The sequence below is a fragment of the Cygnus olor genome, chromosome 18, assembly GCF_009769625.2.
Source record: "Cygnus olor isolate bCygOlo1 chromosome 18, bCygOlo1.pri.v2, whole genome shotgun sequence".
Lineage (NCBI taxonomy): Eukaryota > Metazoa > Chordata > Aves > Anseriformes > Anatidae > Cygnus > Cygnus olor.
In genome coordinates, this window is record NC_049186.1 from 699,750 (window position 1) to 721,021 (window position 21,272).

Here is a 21,272-nt window from a genome sequence, read left to right on the forward strand (position 1 = left end):
CACGCCGGGGCGGTGCTCGGGGGGCCGGCGCCTGTCCCCGGGCTCCGGCCGGGAGTGAGCCGGGCAGAGCTCTGGGCGTATGCAGGCGCTTCCCCCCTACCTGTCGTGCTGCTCTCAGGCTTTTTAGATGGGTTCGTGTCGCGTCGCGTGTCCTGCGGCACCAGCACGGAAGGCACCTACCTGCTAGCGCGGGTGCTGCGGCCGTGTCGAGCGGAGGCCACCCCAGCCGCGACAGCATGCAGGGACACAAGTGGAAATGCTGTGCGTGCGATATGGCCGACCCCCACCCCAACAGTAACTGTTTTCTCTCGTCTGTCCGAGGAGGCTGCGGTTCTGATCCGAGATGTACAAAAAGGAAGCTCTAAGAATAAACCATTTCTCATACGTAGATTTACAGAAGTAAAAGTACATAAGGAAGTTACAGTAGGTGTATGCACGTATGCCTAACGTTCTTCTTCATTGCAGGGCTCAAAGAACCTCAGTTTGTAGAGTTTAATGGAGGATTTAGCCAAACCCAGCTGGACTGGTTCGATGAAGTTCTCAAGTTCTCTGATGAAAACCAAGAAAAAGTTGTAGTTATGGGTATGTGGATACGGGGGATATAATTAAAAAACAAAAGTTGTAAGTTAACTGAGGAAAACATATAGTGCCATAGGTACGTATGTAACCTGTGAACTTGGAGAATAGCTACCCTGTCTCAGACTCAGGTGAGCTTGCTGGGTACAGGTAGAAGTCTGAACTTCCCACCAATGAAAGCAGCTTGTCTGGAGGCAGAGTTTGGTATGTTAAACATACTCATTTAGACTGAGTGACAAACCGGAAGTGATCTTGCACTATCACTTAGTATTGCTGAGAGGAGACTTAATATTCTGATATACATAAAGAAGAAAATGAAAAATATTTGAAAGAAATGAAATACTAGAGCTCTACAGATGCTCCGATTTTCCCTGGGCTGTAAACCAAAGTGACTCTGTTGCTTTTATAGAGAATCCCAAAAGATGGAGGGGTCTGCACTGACCATTGTTACGTGCTTTAAGTAACTCTTCTTCTTTCCCTCTCATCTGCAGGTCATCTGCCCATTCATCCAGATGCTTCAGACAAAGTTTGTTTAGCGTGGAATTACGAAGATGCGCTTTCTGTCATACACTCTCATCAATGCGTCGTCTGCTTTCTTGCAGGACACCTGCATGATGGTGGCTATTGTTTAGACTCACATGGTGTTCATCATCTGACTTTGGAGGGGATTATTGAAACTCCACCAGAAAGCAATGCCTTTGGAACTATTTATGTCTATGATGATAAAATGGTATTAAAGGGAAGGGGCAGAATTTCAGACAGAGTTATGTATTTCTAAAAACGGTAAGCATACATATACAAATTGTTCTTCAGGAAGTAGTCAGACTAAAAAGTATGGGATCCAGCATATTCTTTGCTTGTAGAAAGATCTACACAGCTGATCCTTACAGCTTTAACTTATGTTTTTCTCTCAGATACAGAATTCTAAAAATTATACTTCTGTAAGAAACCAGACTTAGTTTCTTCTTGGAGAATAGAGAAGGCCAGTAACTGTGTCTGAAATAAATATACTTGAATGCAGAATGTTGACTTGAACCACCCAATCTTGAACAGATTGTTACTTACTGTGGAAAAAAAAATCACTAGTTGTTCGGTGTTTTGGTGTTTTTTTTTCCGATTTCTATATATTATATATGTCAGATTTAAAGCATGCAAAATTGTACCTGCGTAGAAGCGTTTACATTTTTGTATGTCTTGAGTCTAGTAGAAAAGTCCACCCTGTGGACTTAACATTGCTTCAAAAAGCTCAAGTAATTTTTAAAAAAGAAAAGCCCAAGAAAAATGGACACCATCTATGCTATGTCAGAACACAGCACAGGGAGGCCCAAGCTTAAAAATAAAAATAATATAAATTAAAGCAGGAAGACTATGGCATCATGTAATGCTGCAGATACACCAGCTGGGATCTACGTGTGCCCAGCCATGTTAGCCTGCAGCAGTATCGACCTAACAAGCCCTGACTTGGGATGACTTAAAGCATGGTGCTGTGCTGCATCTGAACCCATGCTGGCTCACACCCTGCCAGCTTGAGTGTCCAGCACACTCACCTGTGCTTTCTTCTCCAGGATTAGTGATGATGGAGCATGGTTACTGTCTCTGAGTTGCTGCATGGGTTCTGATTTCCAGGACCAGAAATTCTGCGAGTTGTGACAGTGACTATGTCTGCTGGTGGCAGTCAAGCATGCATCTCACAGAAAATAAAGTTTTCACTGGATTTTCTTTAGAAAAATAGAATTTACTACTCTGTCAAAACAGTAATCACAAAGATAATAAAAACATTGATTTAGATATATTGATTTTACACATAAGATTTTAGTGTAGGAACAGAAATACAGACTGCTTAATCTTTCAGAGAATCTCAGTGGACTATCCAGGTGAATACCTTGGAAGTTTTACAGCTATAAAAAGTCATTTATTGAAACAAAGTGATTGGTATACTTTTCCCTTATGTTACTGAACAGTAGCTTTCCCAAGGTACAACATGGGAGGAGAGTGTGGACCAGGGATGCCAGAATATTTTGAATAATTAACATTGGCACACTCATCAGGTCAACAGTGCTTTGAAAACATGTGAAGAAGCAGGCTGAACAATAATTTCCATAGAAAAATTCTCCACTTGGATTTGACAATGTTCTTCAATTTATTCCTGGTGCCTATTGACGAACACTAAGCTACACTGTTGGAAGCAACAAGGCATTCCTGGGTCCTATCAAACTGATACTAACCTTTCATTAAGAACCAAAAAGCAGAGGCACTAAGGTCAGAATATTTATGTACATTTTCCCACCTAATTAAATCACAGTTTTACAGTGTGCTGGCCAAGATTCTCGCATCTCTTTGTTCACATAAATGTACAGCCATGAAACAAAGGGGAAGAGAGCGACCAAGACTGCAGCAGTCAGATGAATTCCACCCAATGGATTCCTACAATGAAGCAAATGCAACGGCGCTATTTAAAATCTGACTGCCACCACTCATGTTGCTGTGGTTGGCTAAAGACAGCAGAGAGCCTTTGGCTGCTGTAATGTAGCTTCTGTAGTTGCATCAGCAGAGTCCCATAGAGCCCTTCACTGGAGATGTACCATGTGCCAGCAGAAAGGTTTTCTGCCACTTTCTCAGGCTATATAAACCAGGTGAAAAAAAGCACTCTGCCCAGAGCACAGTGTATATTTTGCCAGCACAAAGCACTGTTTGGAAGATTGAGATTTTTCATGCTCCCAGATAACAGGAATTACTTTAGTAAAACTGCTGTAGCACAGTTCTCCGAAGAGGCCAGAGGGGAAAGCTCTGCCTGCATCCCTGCCTGCACTGGGAGGATGCAGCAGACCATGGTACACAAACCCTCACTGGAAAGTTCTGTAAATTGGGAGCAGAAATGGTTTTGCAGCTTTCATTAGCAGTTTCATTAGCTCATGGTCACTAGCCTGTTCCACAGAAAGAGCATGCTGTCCTTTTACAAAAACGGAATGTGCCTCCTGCTCACTATGGTAGAAGCAGCAGGAAAAAATGTTTTGTTAAGCTTTCTTTCCCACCCCCCCACCCCATCCCCCTTCAGACTTCTACCTGTGCAGGATCCTACAGGCACCAACTACTACTGTGCTCAGGATTAAGGTTTAGACAGTGATATGAAATAGAAAAACAAGCAGCCAAAATCACCTACATGTTTTCAAGAAGCTGGTCACTAAATATGAACATTCAAGTGGATTAAGAAAAACTTACTTTGCTGAACTGCGACAAAGACTCATCCATATTGTAATAATCACCAGACCAAATAACTCTCTAAAAAACAACAACAAAAAAATGAGATCAGAAAATAATGCAAACATCTGCTTGCTTGTGAAAAATACAACTTTCCTCCAAAAAAAATAGATGAAGTACAGGCTATCTCCCTTTGGAGAAGTTCAATATATTTTACAAGGATTATAATTACACTAAGTAACTTTGTCTCCCAGTTCAAATCTACAAACACACATGATCCAGCTATACAGCTGCAGAAATTCCTGCTTCCACTTTTGTTCCACTGCTAAACTTACATTCTGTGGCACATTTCCCTCAATACAGAGTGAAGCAACATCCCAATATTCATCTGTAAACAGAAGCACTACCTGCCACTGCTTCCCCTCTATACTGAGCAAGCACCCAGCAAACAACCAAATGATTATCCAGGTGCAAAATCCTCTCTCCCTCTCAACCCCCAGCAATTCAGAGGACTCAGCAGCCTGTGACAGATAAGCATGGATATGGTATCACCTCAAAGGTTTTTAACACGAAATCCTGTTTCTACAGCTCCAGTAGCAGAATGCAAAGCTATTTCACAGTACCAGTGCTGTGTCTTTGAAAGCCAGAACTGCCCCTGCAATTAAATCTTGCTACCCGAGTCAGGTAGGATTCAGGCATAATTAGGATTCACCTTTCAGTTCTTTTGTCCAACAAATTGCTGTTTTGTAACTCTGTGATCCTTTCTCCCTAGGTTGATTCCCCTGGACTGACACCATCATTGCAACAGCTCAGATGAGCTTATCAAAGTGACCCACCAGAAGGAGATGGCCTGGTGCACCAAATTCACGCAGGGAAAATTCATTACTTACCTGCCTTCCTCTTCATGCAAAATGTTTCCTTGAGTGTACGCAAACAAAGAACAAGCCAAAGCAATGGTTCCAAAAATACAACCAGCAGAATGAAGGTCACAGAGACTTCTCCAAACCGCGTTTTCTGAGAAAAAAAAATAGGCTGGCAGGAACTGCAGTGTAGCATGAAGTGAACTGAAAAACAACCCTATGAACTGAAAAACAACTGAGCTGCTAAAAAACAGATGCCTACAACAAGCACATACATCTCAGGCAGGAAGACAGAATTAATACCAGCATCTTTATGACCAGGGAAACCTTCTAGAAAGTGCCGTTGGACTTGTATGCTAGTGGGCTTGGGTCTTGTTTTCCTAGGAATGCAACCTCTTGGCAGCAGTGCCTCAAAGAAAAGTTTCTTAATCACCCTAGCAAATGAAGCAGGCTCTAGCATTCAATATGCACAGAAGATGACAAGACAGATTACAAATGGAAGTTTGCTTAAGCAAAAGGAATGTCCCTTCTCGAGTGCAAACCACATTCCTGGAGGATCCAGGGCTCCAGGGAGTGATTCCCAACCCTTAGCAGCGCCAGTGAGCTACCAGCACAATGCAGGGAGCTCCGTCCTTCAGGTTCCCTGATAAGCCTCTGTCTAACCTTTCACCAGTGATCATGACGAACACTGACATCTCTGCCTGTGGGCTGGGGACTGATGTATTAAAGACAGAAAAAGAGATGTGAAAAATCTGAATGGACCCACAGATTTTTCTGGTTTACCATGTTCATTCCCAAGAGCTCATGGGAGAGAGATGAGCAAATGATACAGGCAGTGCTCCATCTGATCCCAACAATGTCATCAGCAAACACCACAAAGTAAAAAGTAGCCTTTCCTAGTCACTGACCCCTCCGGGAAAGCGTTAAAGATGATGGGCTGCCAAAATTCAAGAACTTGGTATGACCTAACTTCATAACTGATCCTACAGTAAACTGAACTTACTGCATCTCTGCAGAGGCTGAATCGGAGTCTTCCATGGACATGAATGATAAATATCACTTGTTGAATTTACACAAATGTCAAATTACACAACAGTTGTGCTATTTTATTTCTTAGAAATCATGGTGCAAGTAACAAATTTGTAAGTTTAACTTGCAAATTCTCTTGACCAACCAAATGCCATTATGTTGAGGCTACACCTACCACACAAATAAACCTCCTCCAAAATATTCAACATCACAGATGGGTTTTGGTTTTATGAATGCTGCCGCTTTGTGTGCCTAAGGTACCCAGAATGGTGAGACAGTGTAAGGGCGTGGTTTGTGACAACAACATGTACTCTTGAGGATATTCCTTTCTGGTATAAGTATGGTTTTAGTTTATCCAGATTAAGTATTCACCCAGCTAAAACACAGTCACTTTGGGTATATCAAGAGTAGTCATTTAAAAATTATCTCCACTGGATTAAAACACACAAAAAAATGAATTTTCCGGAATCCTGGACCAAATCTGATCTGACCAATTCTTTCAACACATCATATGGTGTTAGCCCTCAGCGTGCAATGTTGGAAAGTCAGTCATAGCATAGACTGAGTGTCCCCACCACTGCCCTTGCGCTCTTTGGAGCAGCTGTATTACAGCTAATGCTTGATACTAAACAAGACCTTTAGCTCTTTCAAAGCATTGCACTGAGCTTAATTTCTTTTATATGAGATAGATAAGCAAAAACACAGCTTTGGAACAGGGAAACCATGTTGATTAGACTATGTGCTAAGGTCAACATGAGAGACAGGTTCAGAACGTGCTCCCAGACTTGTGCTCCATGTGCTCCACTTATTCCATGACTGCTTAAACCAGGGTGCAGTGATAAGATCATCCCAGAAGCAGGCCTTTATGCAGGGCTCCTGCGTTTGCTCACAGCAAGTTCAACTACAAGTACTAAAGCAATGACCAGCTTTTGTAGAAGCAGGTACCACAGCTTTCTGCCCTCAAAAAAGGTAGCAGGACATGTTTGCATGCAGCCTGATCTTAATCTGTGACTCAATGAAAACAAACTTTCTGGAGGCAAAATTTGAGCAGAGATTCTGTTTTACACACCAATACTATACCTGTTACTGAAGGGCTAAGGCCAACAAGCAGCGTAAGGGCAGCCGGCACCAAGTAGACAACCTGTTAATGAAACACAAGTATACTCTACAGCAAAGTTTATGAAGGTAAGGAAACAGAAGCAGTCACCCATACCAGCACTTCTTTTCCACAGCAGTTTGACAGATGCACAGAACAGCCGTACAACTCTGTCCCTTTGGCATGCCCTGGTACTGCTAGTGCTCTTCTGAGTGCAGCAGCAAGCCAGCGCTTCCTTACTCACCACCCAAAATCCTTGCACAGCACAGCTGTGAGACGGTCAGCTGAGCACCAGCCCTTGTGCCTAGGCTTCAGGCCTACCTGAGCTCTTACTGCCCAACCAGCCCGCTGCACCAGCCCTGAGCTGTAGTGTGGTCCCCAGGGAGAGCCCCTGTAAGAAACATCCCCCTGCACCGTGACCTCTGCCTGTGCTGGGTGGGAGCAGAAGCAGCCTCTGCTGCCACGTCCCAACCCCGCCACTACCAGCTGGGCTCACCTGCACAAGGGATGTACGGGGTGTGCATGGACATGGAGAGGACAGGTATGATCCCCACCCACCCAGCAGCTCCTGACATGTACAGAGAGACCCCCCGGGGCCCTGCAGCTCAAAGCCCTGCTCACACTGATCCAGGGCCACTGGTGGCTGTTCCCGTGCCTGAGAATGACAGGAGTGGGCAGAGAGATGCGAGTTTTCTTTAGGTTTCTTCTGAGACTCAAGGGTCCCTGCTGAGGTCAGTGGTGACAGAAGGTGAGCTAAGGCAAGCACAGGTGATGATGGAGACCTGGTGGTGACAAGGTCAGGAGGCCTAGGGCCCAGGCAGGGAAGAACCAGAGGTTTGGTGCTCTGCACGCCGGGGGCTGAGCCTCAACCCCAAGCAGACAGCCCCGCAGAGCGCAGCACCTGCCTTCTGCCCTGCGCCACGCTCCAGCCCGTACTCACCACCCACAGCCTGGCGTCGGGGTCGTTCACCTGCAGCGAGGAAACGCACACTGAGCCTCTGCAACCTCTGCGCGGGCTGGGCCGGGCTCGGCAGGCGGGACAGGGCGGGGAGCAGCGTGTGGGGGCCCCGGCCTGCCTCAGGTCGCACCAGAGCCCGGGCCCACCGCGGCCTAGGGCAGCCCCAGGCCCTCGCCCGCTGCCCTCACCTGCACGGCAGCCGCCAGCCCGAAGAAGGCGGCCATAAGCAGGTTGCAGAGCTGCCACAGCCGCCTCGCCGAGCTGCCGCCCGCCATGGCCGGCGCCAGCCTCCGCCTGCGCAGGGACGGCCGCTGAAGCCGCGCATTCACCGCCCCGGGCCCGCCTGCCGGGCTGGCAGCGGCCGCCCTGAGGGGACGGCCGGAGAAGAGGCGCGGGGGCGCGCTCCGCTCGCTAGAGTCAGATGATATACCAAAGGGCAGGGGGCGCAAATGGTTGGGCTTGGAAGGTTTTGACCTTCGTCCTCACCAGGAGGGTCGTGCAGCCTGCCCCAGGTCGCCAGACAGGCTGTTCGATCGCTGGCCTTGGAGATTTCTGAGGCTTGCTCACCTGATCTGGTGTTGGTGATAATCCTGCTTCAAGTGACATGTTGGGCTAGAGATGTTCAGACACTCCTTCACACCATCATGGCTATGTTTCTGCAAAACTCCTATATGGAAGAAAATTAGATCTTTGTCCCATGAAATAAACACGAAAAACCTATGCAGTAAGACTTCTAAGTAGCTATGCAAAAGCATAAACCCTTCAAGAGGGGCCCTGTGGTCCCTGCCTGAGCTATGCTGTAGCTATGCCCATCTCCGGCTCAGCCACAGCCACGTCTGTGTTTGCCTACAGAGCCTACCGGGAAGAAAGATTCACATATGTTATATTAATCTTGGTGGCAGGTATCTGAAACAGGATTTTTTTTTTTGTCTATTGTAGAAATAACTAAGCCTGCTGACAGCTGGCATCACAGAAGAGAAAGACGTCATTCCCAGTGAGCTTCTTACAGGCATCTTGTCTCTCCCAAAAGCCATGAACGGAGACAGCTCTGGGTATCACAGATTGGAAATTTGATGATGTTGAAGAACCACAGGTATAGGAGAGGAATAGCAAGTCAGGGATAAAAGGAGGCTTTTTTTAATTTTCCCAGCCAGGAGACTGGGATTTAAATCACTATTTTTGTAACAACCCTATAGTCTAGGATTCATTTTATATTTAAGAAGACATCCAGTCTTTTTGTATTGTCTGGAGAACAAAAGGGATACTAGTCAGAAAAACAGTACTTCCTCATCATTTCCTTCATCTCCTGGAAAGAGTCCAGCAGAGGGCCGCAAAGATGATACGGGGCCTGGAGCATCTTCCCTATGAGGAAAGGCTGAGAGACCTGGGTCTGTTCAGCCTGGAGAAAAGAAGACTGAGAGGGGATCTTATCAATGTGTATAAATACCTGAGGTGTGGGAGACAGAGGGATTTGGCTAACCTCTTCTCAGTGGTTTGTGGGGATAGGACAAGGGGCAATGGCCACAAAACGGAGCACAGGAAGTTCCGCACCAACATGTGAAAGAACTTCTTCATGGTGAGGGTGACAGAGCACTGGAACGGGCTGCCTAGGGAGGTTGTGGAGTCTCCCTCTCTGGAGATATTCAAGGCACGTCTGGATGCCTACCTGGGCAGCCTGCTCTAAGGAACCTGCTTTGGCAGGGGGGTTGGACCCGATGATCTTTCGAGGTCCCTTCCAACCCCTTCGATTCTGTGATTCTGTGATTCTGTGATTTCCTGATCATTTATCACCCAAAGTGATAATTATTTACAAAATGAAAGGAGGTTCTTAAGAAATATGGTATCTACTGTGTCCATCTACCAAAGCTGAGTATCTGCCAGATCATTTCTCCCACTGATTTCAGTAGCAGCATTCAGCCCCACACAGAATTAGTACTCACTGAACTGTTATGCGGAAGACACGTGAATACATTTGTGGAGGGGATTAATGCTCACCTTGTCCTGTTATTTGTAACCGAGTCTTTCCTTGGGCAGGTTATGAGAAATGAAATTACTGCGGAGAATGCTACAGAGAAGTAAGAGCCCTCTTTGTAAATGGCTGCCATTGTTACAGCTCCACTGAGTAGGCTTTATGGCTCATAATAATTGTGTTATTCTGTATATTAAACAATTGCTGGCAGCTGCAGGCATAACAGCGGGCCATGTCCAATATAATTAAATCCCTCTAGATGTTTAAATTGATTCACACTGCCATCCTGAAGCTCAGCAAAATTAAACTGCTCTCTACAGGTGCCCTTAAGAGTAAAACTTTCCTATTAAGCATTCTGGGAAAGGAGTACCAATGCTTAGAGAAAAACTGGAGGACTACAATCCAACAGGATACGTATATTTTGTTCTCCTCTTACCAAACCTCGCTTGAAGTGTGGATTTGCAAGAGCAACAGGCAAAATGTCGTGCAATCTTTCAGTAGGTCCCCAGGTAGCTGCATTCCCTTGGTGAGGCACCAGGAACTACACTGTATGACTGGTTCATCTTTTTAAGGACACGGGACTTCACCAGAAAGCACATGGTCATGATTTTCTTTGTGGTGCAACCTCTGCCTCCAGATCTTCAATCCATTCCCCTCACCTAAAAGAGAGAAGGTTAGAAAACAGAAATGTCAAGGACTTTTAGCTGGGTAAGAAATGATAGTGGTGTTAGTAAGAATAAGAGAGATGAATATAAGACAGAGTATGTCTTTTGTTAGAGCAATTTATATGATAGAAAAATAAAGGTAGAGATGTTTTTCAGGCACAACAGCTCTTTTCAGGTGGGAAAAAAGGTGTGAATTTCTGTCCATTTCCTCCAACCATATTAGCTGGTCTTGCAAAAAGAAATCTCAGCTGTGATGAACTCTGACTGTTTCCTTTGTCCTGTTACAAGTTACTGCACACACCTTTGTAGCCCACCTGGTCCATGGGCCATGGCTGGGCCACCTGGAGGAGAGCTGCTGCTTGCCATTTTGTAGCTGCTGAGCTGTGAGTGCAGAGGGGAGAGACTGGCTTCTGGAGAGCAGCTGTGAGAGAAAGTCACGGAGACAGGGTGGAAGGCAGAGAAACAGCCAGCCAGGCAGAGTCAGGATCGTGCGTGGAGTGGGCTGAGGTAGGCCAAGACCTCTGTCTCCCCATCAAGTAACAGTGAGGTCTGAGATCAGCTCAGCTGTGCTGCCTCACTGCCATGGGCGAGACCAGCAAGAAGAAAGGGGGACAGAGAGGGAAAGGGCTACTAAGCTGACACAGAGCAGCTTCTCCTGAGCATTTGGAAGGGTCTGCATGGAGGTGTCCCTGTAAGCTAGCAAAGTTCAGTGACACGAGCAACAGAAGGCAAAAGATCCCTCTCTTGAGAGGATAGGGTAGGGAGGAGGGGATCAACTTGCAAACTGTTTCATCTCGATCTGTTTTATTCTTTGCTGCTCTAATTCGAAAGCAATCGTGCTGTAGTTTGTGTTTTAGGAATGTAACTGGTTTCTAGCGGTTTGTGTACTTACTGCAAAAAATAAGTCGAGGCTTGTTCACTTTAAAGCTTTAGCTACTATGACAAGCACTTCCTAGAACTACCCCCCACCTCCGCAGGCAGAAGAGACTTATCTCTGTCTGAAGGGAGCCTCCAGTAATACTTCTTTCTCCCATAAGAGGGAGGCCAAGAACATTTAGTATCCCTGAATATAATTTGAGCTACTTGAAAATTAGTTCCTCAATATTAGATGAAACTTTCTCCCTCCTTATGCCTCTCTGGAGTCTGCTTGGCAGAAACTTCAGCTAATCTTCAGTTAGGGAACCCCATATCTAAAAGACAGAAGTTTTCAGATGAGAGTGCTGGAGGGATGGACCCAACAACCAAGCTGTGATACTGGGAGAGCCATGTTGCTGCCCAAGAACCTGCACCAGAGATGTCACTTGTCACAAAGGTCACTTGGGACATTCCATCGCTGAGGAGGAAACAGGACCCAAGGGCAGATTTACAAAGGTTTCACTAAAGTTTAATCATGATCATGAGGTTGCTCCTCCATTAGGGAAAGAAGAGGTAACCATTAAAATTTACCACAGCTTATATACAGTTTGCAACAAAACACTGCACAAACACCTCCAATTGCATCATTACACCAGTCCTGACCCCATCAGTCACCTTCCCTCATTGCTGGGCACAGTGGGCACAGTGGGCCTCCTGGTGTGGGACAGGTGCAGGCCTCAGGCTGGATTTAGTCCTCTGTTTATGTCCCCTGAGACCTTGCTTTTCTCTGGAGTTAGTGTCTTTTCAAAACAGGATTTCTGGTGTTTTTGTCACACAATCTACACCACTAATGGAAAAGGCAAATGCCATCCTGGAGCGTATAAGCAGGATAAGCTGGAGTAATGTGTCTAGCTAGGGACACTGTATTTGAAAAAAAAAAAAAAGTGAATCAACAGAAGAAAGTCAAAGGAGGGCAGTGAGGATGCTGGGAGGCAAGAAAACATGAAGAAAGGCTGAAAGAATTGGGTTGGTGCAGTATGTAGAGAAAGCCTGAATGAGGAGGTGAAGGGAAACATGTGCCTAAGAGGTCATTTCAAAGAAGGGAATTACTTGTCTTGCACAGCTGTAGAGAACAGGAAGGGATATAAGGGATTTCAGCTCAGACAAAAAAGCTTAAGTTAGGCTTTCAGATAATGTTGGGACAGTAGCATGCCAGAACAGGTTGCTGGGGGATGGCACAATCTCCATCACTGGAGGTCTTTAAAAATAGGTATCCCAAAAATCTGTCAGGACAGGTATTGTTGATCCTCTCAAATTTGCAGGGCAAAATAAGATAAACAGTATGATTTTACCTAACTGTACCACATGCAGGTGGCATGAAGTAGAGATGGAAGCCAGGTGTCAGCTTCTGACAGTGTTTGCCAGTAGGCACCGTGTTTCTTTATTGTGGCTTGTAAGATGTCAGCTTTGGTCTTGAACTCTTGGTTAGGGCAGGAGAGAAAAGTTAAGCAGGAGGGGGAAGAGAAAGAAAGGTAGTGGAATTAGGGGAAGATGTCTCAGCACCAGGGGCTGGACTGCATATGCCCGCCTTAAGCATGTGACTCTGCATTTAAGGCTACTCCGGTGACAAAAGCAAGCTGTTTAAGAAGTATCATCTGGCCTTAGAGCACTTTGAAACAATGCTGAAAGAAGCCTCAGGTGGGGGTCTTCTCTTCTTCCCAGGAAAGTGCCAGGGAAGCTCATGGAGCAGATTATCTTGAGTGTCATCACATGGCACTTGCAGGGCAACCAGGCGATCAGGCCCAGTCAGCATGGATTTATGAAAGGCAGGTCCTGCTTGACGAACCTTATCTTCTTCTATGACAAAGTGACACACTTAGTGGATGAGGGAAAGCTGTGGATGTGGTCTACCTTGATTTCAGTAAAGCTTTTGACACCGTTTCCCACAGAATTCTCCTCAAGAAACTGGCTGCTCACGGCTTGGACTGGTGTACGCTTCGTTGGTTTAAAAACTGGCTGGATAGCTGGGCCCAAAGAGTCGTGGTTAATGGAGTTAAATCCAGTTAGAGGCCGGTCACTAGTGGCGTCCCCCAGGGCTCAGTGCTGGGGCCACTTCTCTTAAATATCTTTATCGATTATCTGGATGAGGGGATCAAGTGCACCCTCAGTAAGTTTGCAGATGACACCAAGTTAGGTGCGTGTGTCGATCTGCTCGAGGGTAGGAAGGCTCTGCAGGAGGATCTGGATAGGCTGGACCGATGGGCTGAGGCCAGCTGTATGAAGTTTAACAAGGCCAAGTGCCGGGTCCTGCGCCTGGGGCACAACAACCCCAAGCAGCGCTACAGGCTGGGAGATAAGTGGTTGGAAAGCTGCCTGGCAGAGAAGGACCTGGGAGTATTGGCTGATAGTTGGCTGAATATGAGCCAGCAGTGTGCTCAGGTGGCCAAGAAGACCAACAGCATCCTGGCTTGTATAAGAAACAGTGTGGCCAGCAGGGCTATGGAAGTGATTGTCCCCCTGTACTCGGCTCTGGTGAGGCCGCACCTTGAGTGCTGTGTTCAGTTTTGGGCCCCTCACTACAAGAAGGACATGGAGGTGCTCAAGCGAGTCCAGAGAAGGGCAACAAAGCTGGTGGGGGGTCTGGAGAACAAGTCTTACGAGGAGTGGCTGAGGGAGCTGGGGTTGTTCAGCCTGGAGAAGAGGAGGCTCAGGGGCAACCTTATCACGCTCTATAGATACCTTAAAGGAGGCTGTAGCGAGGTGGGGACTGGTCTATTCTCCCACGTGCCTGGTGATAGGACAAGCGGGAATGGGCTAAAGTTGCGACAGGGGAGGTTTAGGTTGGATATTAGGAAGAACTTCTTTACCAAAAGGGTTGTTAGGCATTGGAATGGGCTGCCCAGGGAAGTGGTTCAGTCACCATCCTTGGAGGTCTTTAAAAGACATTTAGATGTAGAGCTTAGTGATATGGTCTAGTGGAGGACTTTTTAGTGGTAGGCCAGAGGTTGGACTAGGTGATCTTGGAGGTCTCTTCCAACCTAGATGATTCTGTGATTCCCTTCTGGGTTTCTTTTAGCCAAGGTTTTTACTTTGGTCCCCACCTGACCCATGTTGCAGCTGCATTGCTGCCATGTCCATGCCTTGCCATGTCCCCACTGAGCCAGACCTTGATCTGGGAAATTGACTTCCCAGTTCATCCTCAAATCTGCCTTGTCACGGTAGTCTTGCCTGGCAGTCTGGTGTCTTGGCTGAATCCGGTTACTGTCACAGGACCTGCCCTGCTCACCTTGCCCAGGTCTGGGCCCTTGCTGCTGAGGCCATTGCCCCCACGCTGCATTAGGCTCAATTCCTGCAACTCCTCCCTAGCTGTCCTAGGTGCTCCCTGACATTGGGTAGGCAGAGGTATAGGGCTGGGATACTACTCTGCCAGGGGTAAGGTGTTCCCTCTGAGAATAATGGAGAAGAGGATAAGGGCACACCTTTTCCTGGAGATGAGTGCTTGTGCTGCTGCATGCAGTGGGGTCTGTGGCCTCTGTTGCAAATTTGGCTGAGGGCCATGACTGACCATTGCCACCAGCTGTACCCATGCAAACCGTGTTTAGGAAGGCCAGTTCCTGTGGGCAGCTCTGGGTGTGAGTGCTTCCCACTCCCATCCCCCCAAAGCAGCGGAGGGGACAGACTGTACACGCAGCTTTGAAAGAGCGAGTGATGGCTCCAGAGGAAGCAGCCGCCAGGTAGGACGACAAAGGGTTGCAGCCCAAGATCAAACCCAGCAAATAGGTCACTTGGATTTGGGCCTGAGTGTGTGAGGAGTGCACTCAAGCATTTGCCCAGGTGAAGGGAAGAGGTATCTGTGGCGAGGAGGAAGCAGACTCTGCTGTCCTTGCAGCAGACGGAGGACAAAGCAGAAACAGGAGGTGGTCAGAACCAGCTCTTTCATCGGTGGATCTAAATTTATAAAGGAGGTCAGAATTATTTCTGTGATACAAATAAGGACACAAGGACTGTTGTAGGTGAAGGGTCTCCTCCACAATATGTGGTGGGCTAGAAAGAGAGTCCACATCCCTTTAGACCCATTTCACTCCTTTAGTCCCTGTCATGTGCTGTCCCTAAGGCTGTAAGTTTGCTGGAGCTAGAGGTAGGATCAGGAACCAGGTAGAGGCAATGTGCTGGAACCAACAGTAGCTAACGGAGGAAATAAAATGATGATGAATGGTGGTGGTAAAAGGGGGTTGATGCCCTGGCTATTATGGAAAACACAGGAGGAAGTTACACTGCAGTGGTTAGGGAAGATGTTTCAGGTAAGACATGAAAAGACAAGTTTGCAAGTAGCTGCTTGTGCAAGAGCAAGTCATGGGTGAAGATGAGAAATGTGATCAAATGAGTTGGACAAACTGCCATCCCTCAGGGGGCCTCACTGAGGCAGGAAGGTGGGAGACTGGGGAAATGAGACGTCTGGGCACCCCTGGTCAAGGAGGCCGTTACGGTCAAACAGTGGGACATGCCATCACGTTGGGACAACAGCACGGCACAGGGCTCCTGAAAGAAACACAGTGGCCCCAAAGGGGCTTATGGCAAAGGGAGCGGGCAATGCTTCACTGCCAGAGAAAGCAGGAGGGATGCAGAGCAGGGATGCTGGAGATGGGGCGGGGGGCTCGGCGGCCGTGGGGGCCGGCAGGTGGAGGCGCCCGGGCACAAAGGCCTCCTGGAGACCCACCCCGCAGGCCGGGCGCTGCCACCCGCGGGGGGCCGAAGGCGGAGCGGGGCGCAGAAGGGGGGCGTGCAGGAGGCATCGCCGAGCGCCCCCCGACCGTGCGGGGCAAGGGCCCGGCGGCGGCGGCGGCGAGCGGAGGCCCCGGCCGCGGCGGACGGGCCGGGGGCGGCAGACCCCAGCTCCGCAGGCGGAGGCAGCTGCGGGGCAGCCCGGCCCCGGCCGCCGCCCGCCGGGGAGAAGCTGCGGCCCGGGCCCGCAGCGCGGATCCTGGGCGGCCGCTGCGGGTCCCCCGCCTGGGAGGGGTTAAGCGGGAGCCCCAGCCCGGGGGCGGACGGCGGACGGGGAGGCTCCGGCGCCTGCTATACGGCGTCGGGGCTCTAGGTGTCCTGCCTGGGAGGGTCCCTGCTGCATTGCAGCCTCCGCGCCGCTCCGTCTCTGGCGCACACAATGGCGACTCCCAGCCCCAGCAGCGGCTCCGGCTCGGGCGGCGGGAGCGGGCCGGGCCCCGGCGGCCCGCCGGCACACGCGGCCGTCAGCAGCATGCAGGGTAAGCAGCCCCGCGCTAGGCCGCGGCCCGGTCGCCGCTTCCGGGCCGGGCAGCGCGCCCCGCTCTAGGCCTCGCCGCGGCCCCGCTGCCCCCGGCGGCGCGGCGCGGCGCCGCCTGCGGGCCCCGCGACCTCGGCCCGCAGCGCCGGGCCCGGGGGCGGCGGCGGCCTCGCCGCTCCCTCCCGGCCCGGCGCTGCCCCGGTCGGTCTGGGGCAGGCGGGTGCCGCCCCCCGGGGCGCGGGCGGGCTGCGCTTCTTGGGGCTCGGCCGCCCCGGGCCCCCTACGCCGGGCCCCGGCCGGGCGGGCCCGGACCCCGCGGCAGCGGCGTTGGGGACCCGCTCCCGAGCGGGCCGGGGGTGCGGCCGTGCCCGGCCCGGAGCCGCGCTGCCCCCTCGCCGCTACCTTGCGGCTGCCGCCCCGGCGCGGCCCTCCCGCCCGCCGGGCTGCCCCGGGGGCTCTGCGCGGCCCCACTTCGGGCCGCCACCCGCGGCGCCCCGGTGCAGCCCCGCGGGTGCCGCGTGTCGCCAGGCCGCAGCCGGAGGCTCGGCGGAGGGCGGGGCCGTGCCCGCCGCGGCGGGGCCGGGAAGTGGGGCTCGACCTCGGCCTGCGCGGCCCCGGGAGGCGGCGGCCCCGCGCGGCCGGCCGGGAGCGGTCTGGGAGGGGGCCGGGGGCGGTCGGGGAGGGGGCCGGGGGCAGGCAGGAGCGAGACAAAAGCCGGGGGTTTAGCTGCGGGTATTCTCTGGCCCGCTCCGTTTTGTGCCCTCCCTGCCCGTGCCTCTGCCCTGGGCGGCGACCTGTGGGCGGGGGGGGGGGGGGGGGGGCGCGCAGCAGCCTCTGCCCAAATGCAAGTTTCTGGTGGCGGGTCCAGCTCGGCAGGACCGTGCCAGGTACCGTGTAACGCGCTGCTCTTTTCCCCGGGAGCGCAGCGTTGTTGGTGTTAACGAGCTGGGGTAGAGCCCCGGGGGAGGTGGGTGGCCAAGGGGCAGCCAGGGTAACGTTTTGGCAAACGCTGCCGCCCGTGTGCTGCTGCAGTAGCCGGGCTCTTGCTGGCCGTGGGAGGATGGCTCTGACCCGACTCCTGCTGGACTCCTCGGCGTTGCTCGCTGAACGGTTCTGCTGCTTGGCATTTCTTGTTCCTTTGTGTCTGTTCAGATGTTTTTCTTGAGACAGATGTTTAAGTAAAAACGGTTTAATGGCGAACTTGTGGTTAAATTTTTGTTGTTGTTTTATTCTGATGGAAATTTAGAGTGTTATACTAGGGTAATGCTGCCAGGCTTCCCATCTGCACTTGTTGATGGTTGAGTATTCTTGCAAAAACAGTGGATATTTATTTTTCAGAAAAGCCACAGCGAATACCTTTGGAGTTTTTTCTTTAGAGTAACACCACTGAGAAATACTCTCAGCTTAAGCAGTATTTTAGACTCTGTTAGTCTGAGGCCACACAGTGTTTGTTTATTTTTTTAATTTAATACAGGAATGGTAATACTAAGGAAGCTGTTTGTCCTGTTTTGGGAACTTTTAATTTCATTTCTTTTTTTAGAAGAAAGAAGAAGGAAAGGTCACAATCTCTGTGTTGACAGGAGGAGTACAGGAGCTCTCAGCTAAAAAATTGTCACGCTTTGCTACAATCTGTTCTGTCCTGTTGGGAGAGACTGCTTGGAGGCTGACAGGGAACCTGTTTGGGTGGGGAATTGATTATATAAACTACAGAGTTTGGTGTACGTGGAACTAGACAGCAAATTTTCACTGTTTGCAGCTTCCACTGGGTGAAGGTCTCGTGTTTGCTAAACTAAGGAGTTAGTACCTGTTGGGCCCTAGGAAGGTGATACTATACACGTTCACAATACCTTTCAAGGACCATAGTTCCAAACCTCTTAAATGAAGTGCATGGCTCAAGAACTCGACTGAAGGCACATGTAAGAACAGTTGTGATGAGACCAGAAATAGCCATGTTGCAGCGCAGTTAAAACTTTGTGTTACCCCTTTTATTTTCTACCTGACCCATATTCTTCATATTTATGAATCATTCCCCTGAATTCTATGCATCTTCGGGGCTGCAAGTTTGGTTTTGTACCATGACATAAGAACCGGTGATGCAGTGTGAGTTTGCAATGACATAGAAATATCCACATCCTTTCTCCAGGGGAGGAAGGGCAATTGTTTCTTTTGTTGTTTCTTGCAAGTGTCTATTTCAACATGAATTCAGGAAGACAAAGGCCAGTTTGATGTTATGCAGGTGTTTGCAGTAAAATCTGGTGTTAAATAAATAGTTGTGTTGTTGTTGTTGTTAAGGTAGCAGATGTGTCTTGAGGTGTCCTGGGAGTAGCTCAGTGGCTCTAGAAAACTTCCTTGCAGAGGTGAGCATGTTGCTGTTGCGGTGGTCGTGAAGGGAATTCCCTGAAGTTGGCAAAAAGAAACTCCTTCCCATGAGGACAGTCCTCCACCAGGATCACCGTGTGGCTGTGCAACCGCCTGTAGGAAAAAGGGGGAGATGTGTGGGGCAGGAAGGGCTGCCTCTGCAGGCTGGCGGCACCCGGGCAAGTCCAGCGGGCATCCCACCTCCCTCCTCTCACCAGCCTGGTTCCCTGTTGACACCGACATCTCTGCAAGCTGGGCTGTTGCAAAATGAATCTGCCAGAAGAAAAGCAGCAAGATTTTTCTAGTTTGGGTGCCGAGTGTTTGCTCGGCATGGGGTTGCGTGAGCACTAGTGCGAGGAAGGTGCAGGAATGTGTAGCTGGGTGGGGAGAGAAGTAAGTAGGACTGTGTCGTTGTTGGTCTAATTGGCTTAAATGGTATGATGAGGTGCAGCAGGGAAGTTGTTAAGCTGCAAGGAGTAATTATAGTAAAGAACAAGTTTTGGTGAGTTAATTTTCAGCTAGAAGTGTTCTCTAACTCAGCTAGTGCAACTGCTACTCTGGAGGTAATGGGAGCGAGTGGTTTTGGGGCGGGTGGGACAGCGGCTGTGGGCTCAGCCAATGCTTGTGCTGGCCGTGAAGGAGCCATGGGCCTGCTCTCTGGGATAGCGATTGCTTCTGGAGGTTGTGCTGAGAGGACGTGCTTGAACAAGTTGGCCTATGGTTCAAAGCCTTTTGCAGGGGATTTCCTGTGTGATCCGAGGGCTGGTCCTTTTGTAAGGGGTCTGCTATTATGTAGGATAGCTGGGCCTAGGGATGAGGAGTGGGCCAGGTGGTGGTAATGCAAGGGTGAAGTTGTCATGGAAATCGAGGCCTGTCATGTTGATATCTGGAGCTAGGCAAACAGATCCAGGGCATCAGAAAGTCTTTGCAGACCACCCAGTTTCATTTTGTTTTGCATCAATATCCTATGGAGTTTCTGTGTAAAGCTTCTTTAGATAGCCCGGTGTCTCTTGGACTCAGTGTCACCATACTCACACCAGGCTTATTGTGCAGGGATGACCCTCAAGCCTTGCAGTCACGTAAAGCGTTGCTTCAAATCTTTCCACCCATAGTGTTCTGCATTTCCAGCTTCATTCCCCTGTCTTCTCCTGGCTGACTGCATTAGCCTTTCTTGCCCAGGCACGTGGGAGCTTCATTCGTTCCCAAAGGCAGGTTCCTGGCACATGTGGTTGGTAGAGCTGTGTTCAATGCATGGTTGGCAGATCAGAGACAAAGGAGGGCTGGAATTTTAATTATTGAAAATAGGTGTTATTTCATTATTTTATTGTATTTTTTCTTTTTTTTTCCTTTCTTTCCTTTTTTTTCTCTTTTTTTTTTCTTTTCTTCTGGTTGTTTTTTGGACAAAACAGAGGTTCTGTGGGAAGATATTGAACTTTGAGAGTGATTTTAAAAACCAAAGAAATAAAAATACAAAACCAAAACAGTAATTTGAGGAATTTTGCATTTCTCTTATTGACAGAATTAGTAACAGTCTTTACTGCTGATGTTATGTAGAAAACTATCCTTTGAAGAATTAGGGTGTGAAATTTAGAAATTTAATGAATTCAAAGGCATAGGGAGAATTTTAGTTCTAATTGGGAGCTGAGGAGTCAGTCATCATACCTCCAGACCCAAGCAAGAGTTAGGAAACACTTGTAACTGGCTGTTGTGTATTTGGCTCCTGCATTCAGCTTCCAAGGGCCCTGGAGGCTAACCAGGACTTTTCCAAGTACTTATTGCTTGTAATACTCTGGTGTCTTTCTAAAACCAAGCATATATACTGTTTATATCTCTTCAGAGTGTACACAAACAGTTCAGACATTGGATGGGCTGGGAATTTGGGATTCTCAGTTCCCTTCACATCTGTTTCTCTGTCCCAGTCTTTGCCCCTTCTACTCCCCTGCCCGCACCCCAGCCATAACCTGTCGGGTTTTAGCAAGAACCGGAGAATTGTGATATCTAGTTAGACAGTCTCCTGTGTGGATATGTGGCAAGAATCCTGGACAGGGAGATGGCAGAGGGGTTGTTGCCTGAGTGTGTTAAGAGGCTAGACTCCTGCTCTCACCCATGGATGCCATTCAGTGAAGTATCGGGGTTGGGAGATAGGTTTCTGCACAAGTATGAGGAAGCTCTGCCCTGTACCTGTCTTTACCTGACAGAAAAGAGCTTCCAGGAGGCGTTTCAGTAGGTCACGTATCATTCATATTTAGCATGCAGCAGAATTGGTGATTGTAGAGATGAACTTTGCCAGTCACCGTTGTCGGATGAACTTGCTGTTGGTGTGTGACCTGTGCTGTGTCTCTGAGGTAACTATAGTTTCTTCAGACAGCATGGTGAAAAGTATTGCTGAAACCATTTGTGGGCAGCACTGTGACCAGAATGCTCCTTGTTAGGGGAATTCAGTAGGAG

The 21,272-nt window shown here is 49.2% G+C and overlaps 2 protein-coding genes across 12 annotated transcripts in view; one reads left to right on the forward strand and one right to left on the reverse strand.

The window, feature by feature from the left end:
- Nucleotides 1-372: 372 nt before the first annotated feature.
- On the reverse strand, nucleotides 373-8,067 carry TMEM220 (transmembrane protein 220). 8 transcript variants are annotated; one of them, XM_040530337.1, is made up of 8 exons: nucleotides 7,906-8,067; nucleotides 7,700-7,729; nucleotides 6,744-6,804; nucleotides 4,665-4,788; nucleotides 3,796-3,855; nucleotides 2,124-2,314; nucleotides 1,019-1,183; nucleotides 373-549 (listed from the first exon to the last, which is right to left on the reverse strand). In XM_040530337.1, exons 1-6 carry the CDS (start codon nucleotides 7,990-7,992, stop codon nucleotides 2,233-2,235), a joined length of 444 nt encoding a protein of 147 aa, XP_040386271.1. In that variant the 5' UTR covers nucleotides 7,993-8,067; the 3' UTR covers nucleotides 373-549; nucleotides 1,019-1,183; nucleotides 2,124-2,232. The 8 variants fall into 8 exon arrangements, with proteins under 8 accessions (XP_040386271.1, XP_040386268.1, XP_040386272.1 ...); XM_040530334.1 differs by having other exon boundaries at nucleotides 1,019-1,640; XM_040530338.1 differs by having other exon boundaries at nucleotides 1,019-1,640; nucleotides 2,124-2,319; nucleotides 7,906-8,064.
- An 8,176-nt stretch (nucleotides 8,068-16,243) lies between these two features.
- Nucleotides 16,244-21,272, forward strand: part of MAP2K4 (mitogen-activated protein kinase kinase 4) — a 94,593-nt gene continuing 89,564 nt past the window's right edge. For 2 of the 4 annotated variants that reach the window (XM_040530169.1, XM_040530171.1), the window contains exon 1: nucleotides 16,244-16,467. In XM_040530169.1, the coding sequence (XP_040386103.1) occupies nucleotides 16,368-16,467 (100 nt within the window). In that variant the 5' untranslated portion in view covers nucleotides 16,244-16,367. The remainder of the gene's footprint in view (nucleotides 16,468-21,272) is intronic. The other 2 variants (XM_040530168.1, XM_040530170.1) reach the window with 2 other exon arrangements.

Bases quoted from the DNA above. Each gene is read 5' to 3' on its own strand.
- TMEM220 (XM_040530331.1), bottom strand. From the start codon at position 7,992: ATGGCGGGCGGCAGCTCGGCGAGGCGGCTGTGGCAGCTCTGCAACCTG. The intron at 4,789-6,743 runs GTATAGTATTGG...TTTTTTTCTCAG, and splicing joins CCTTAGCCCTTCAGTAACAG to AAAACGCGGTTTGGAGAAGT. The intron at 3,001-3,795 runs GTAAGTTTTTCT...GCTTCATTGTAG, and splicing joins CTTTGTCGCAGTTCAGCAAA to GAATCCATTGGGTGGAATTC.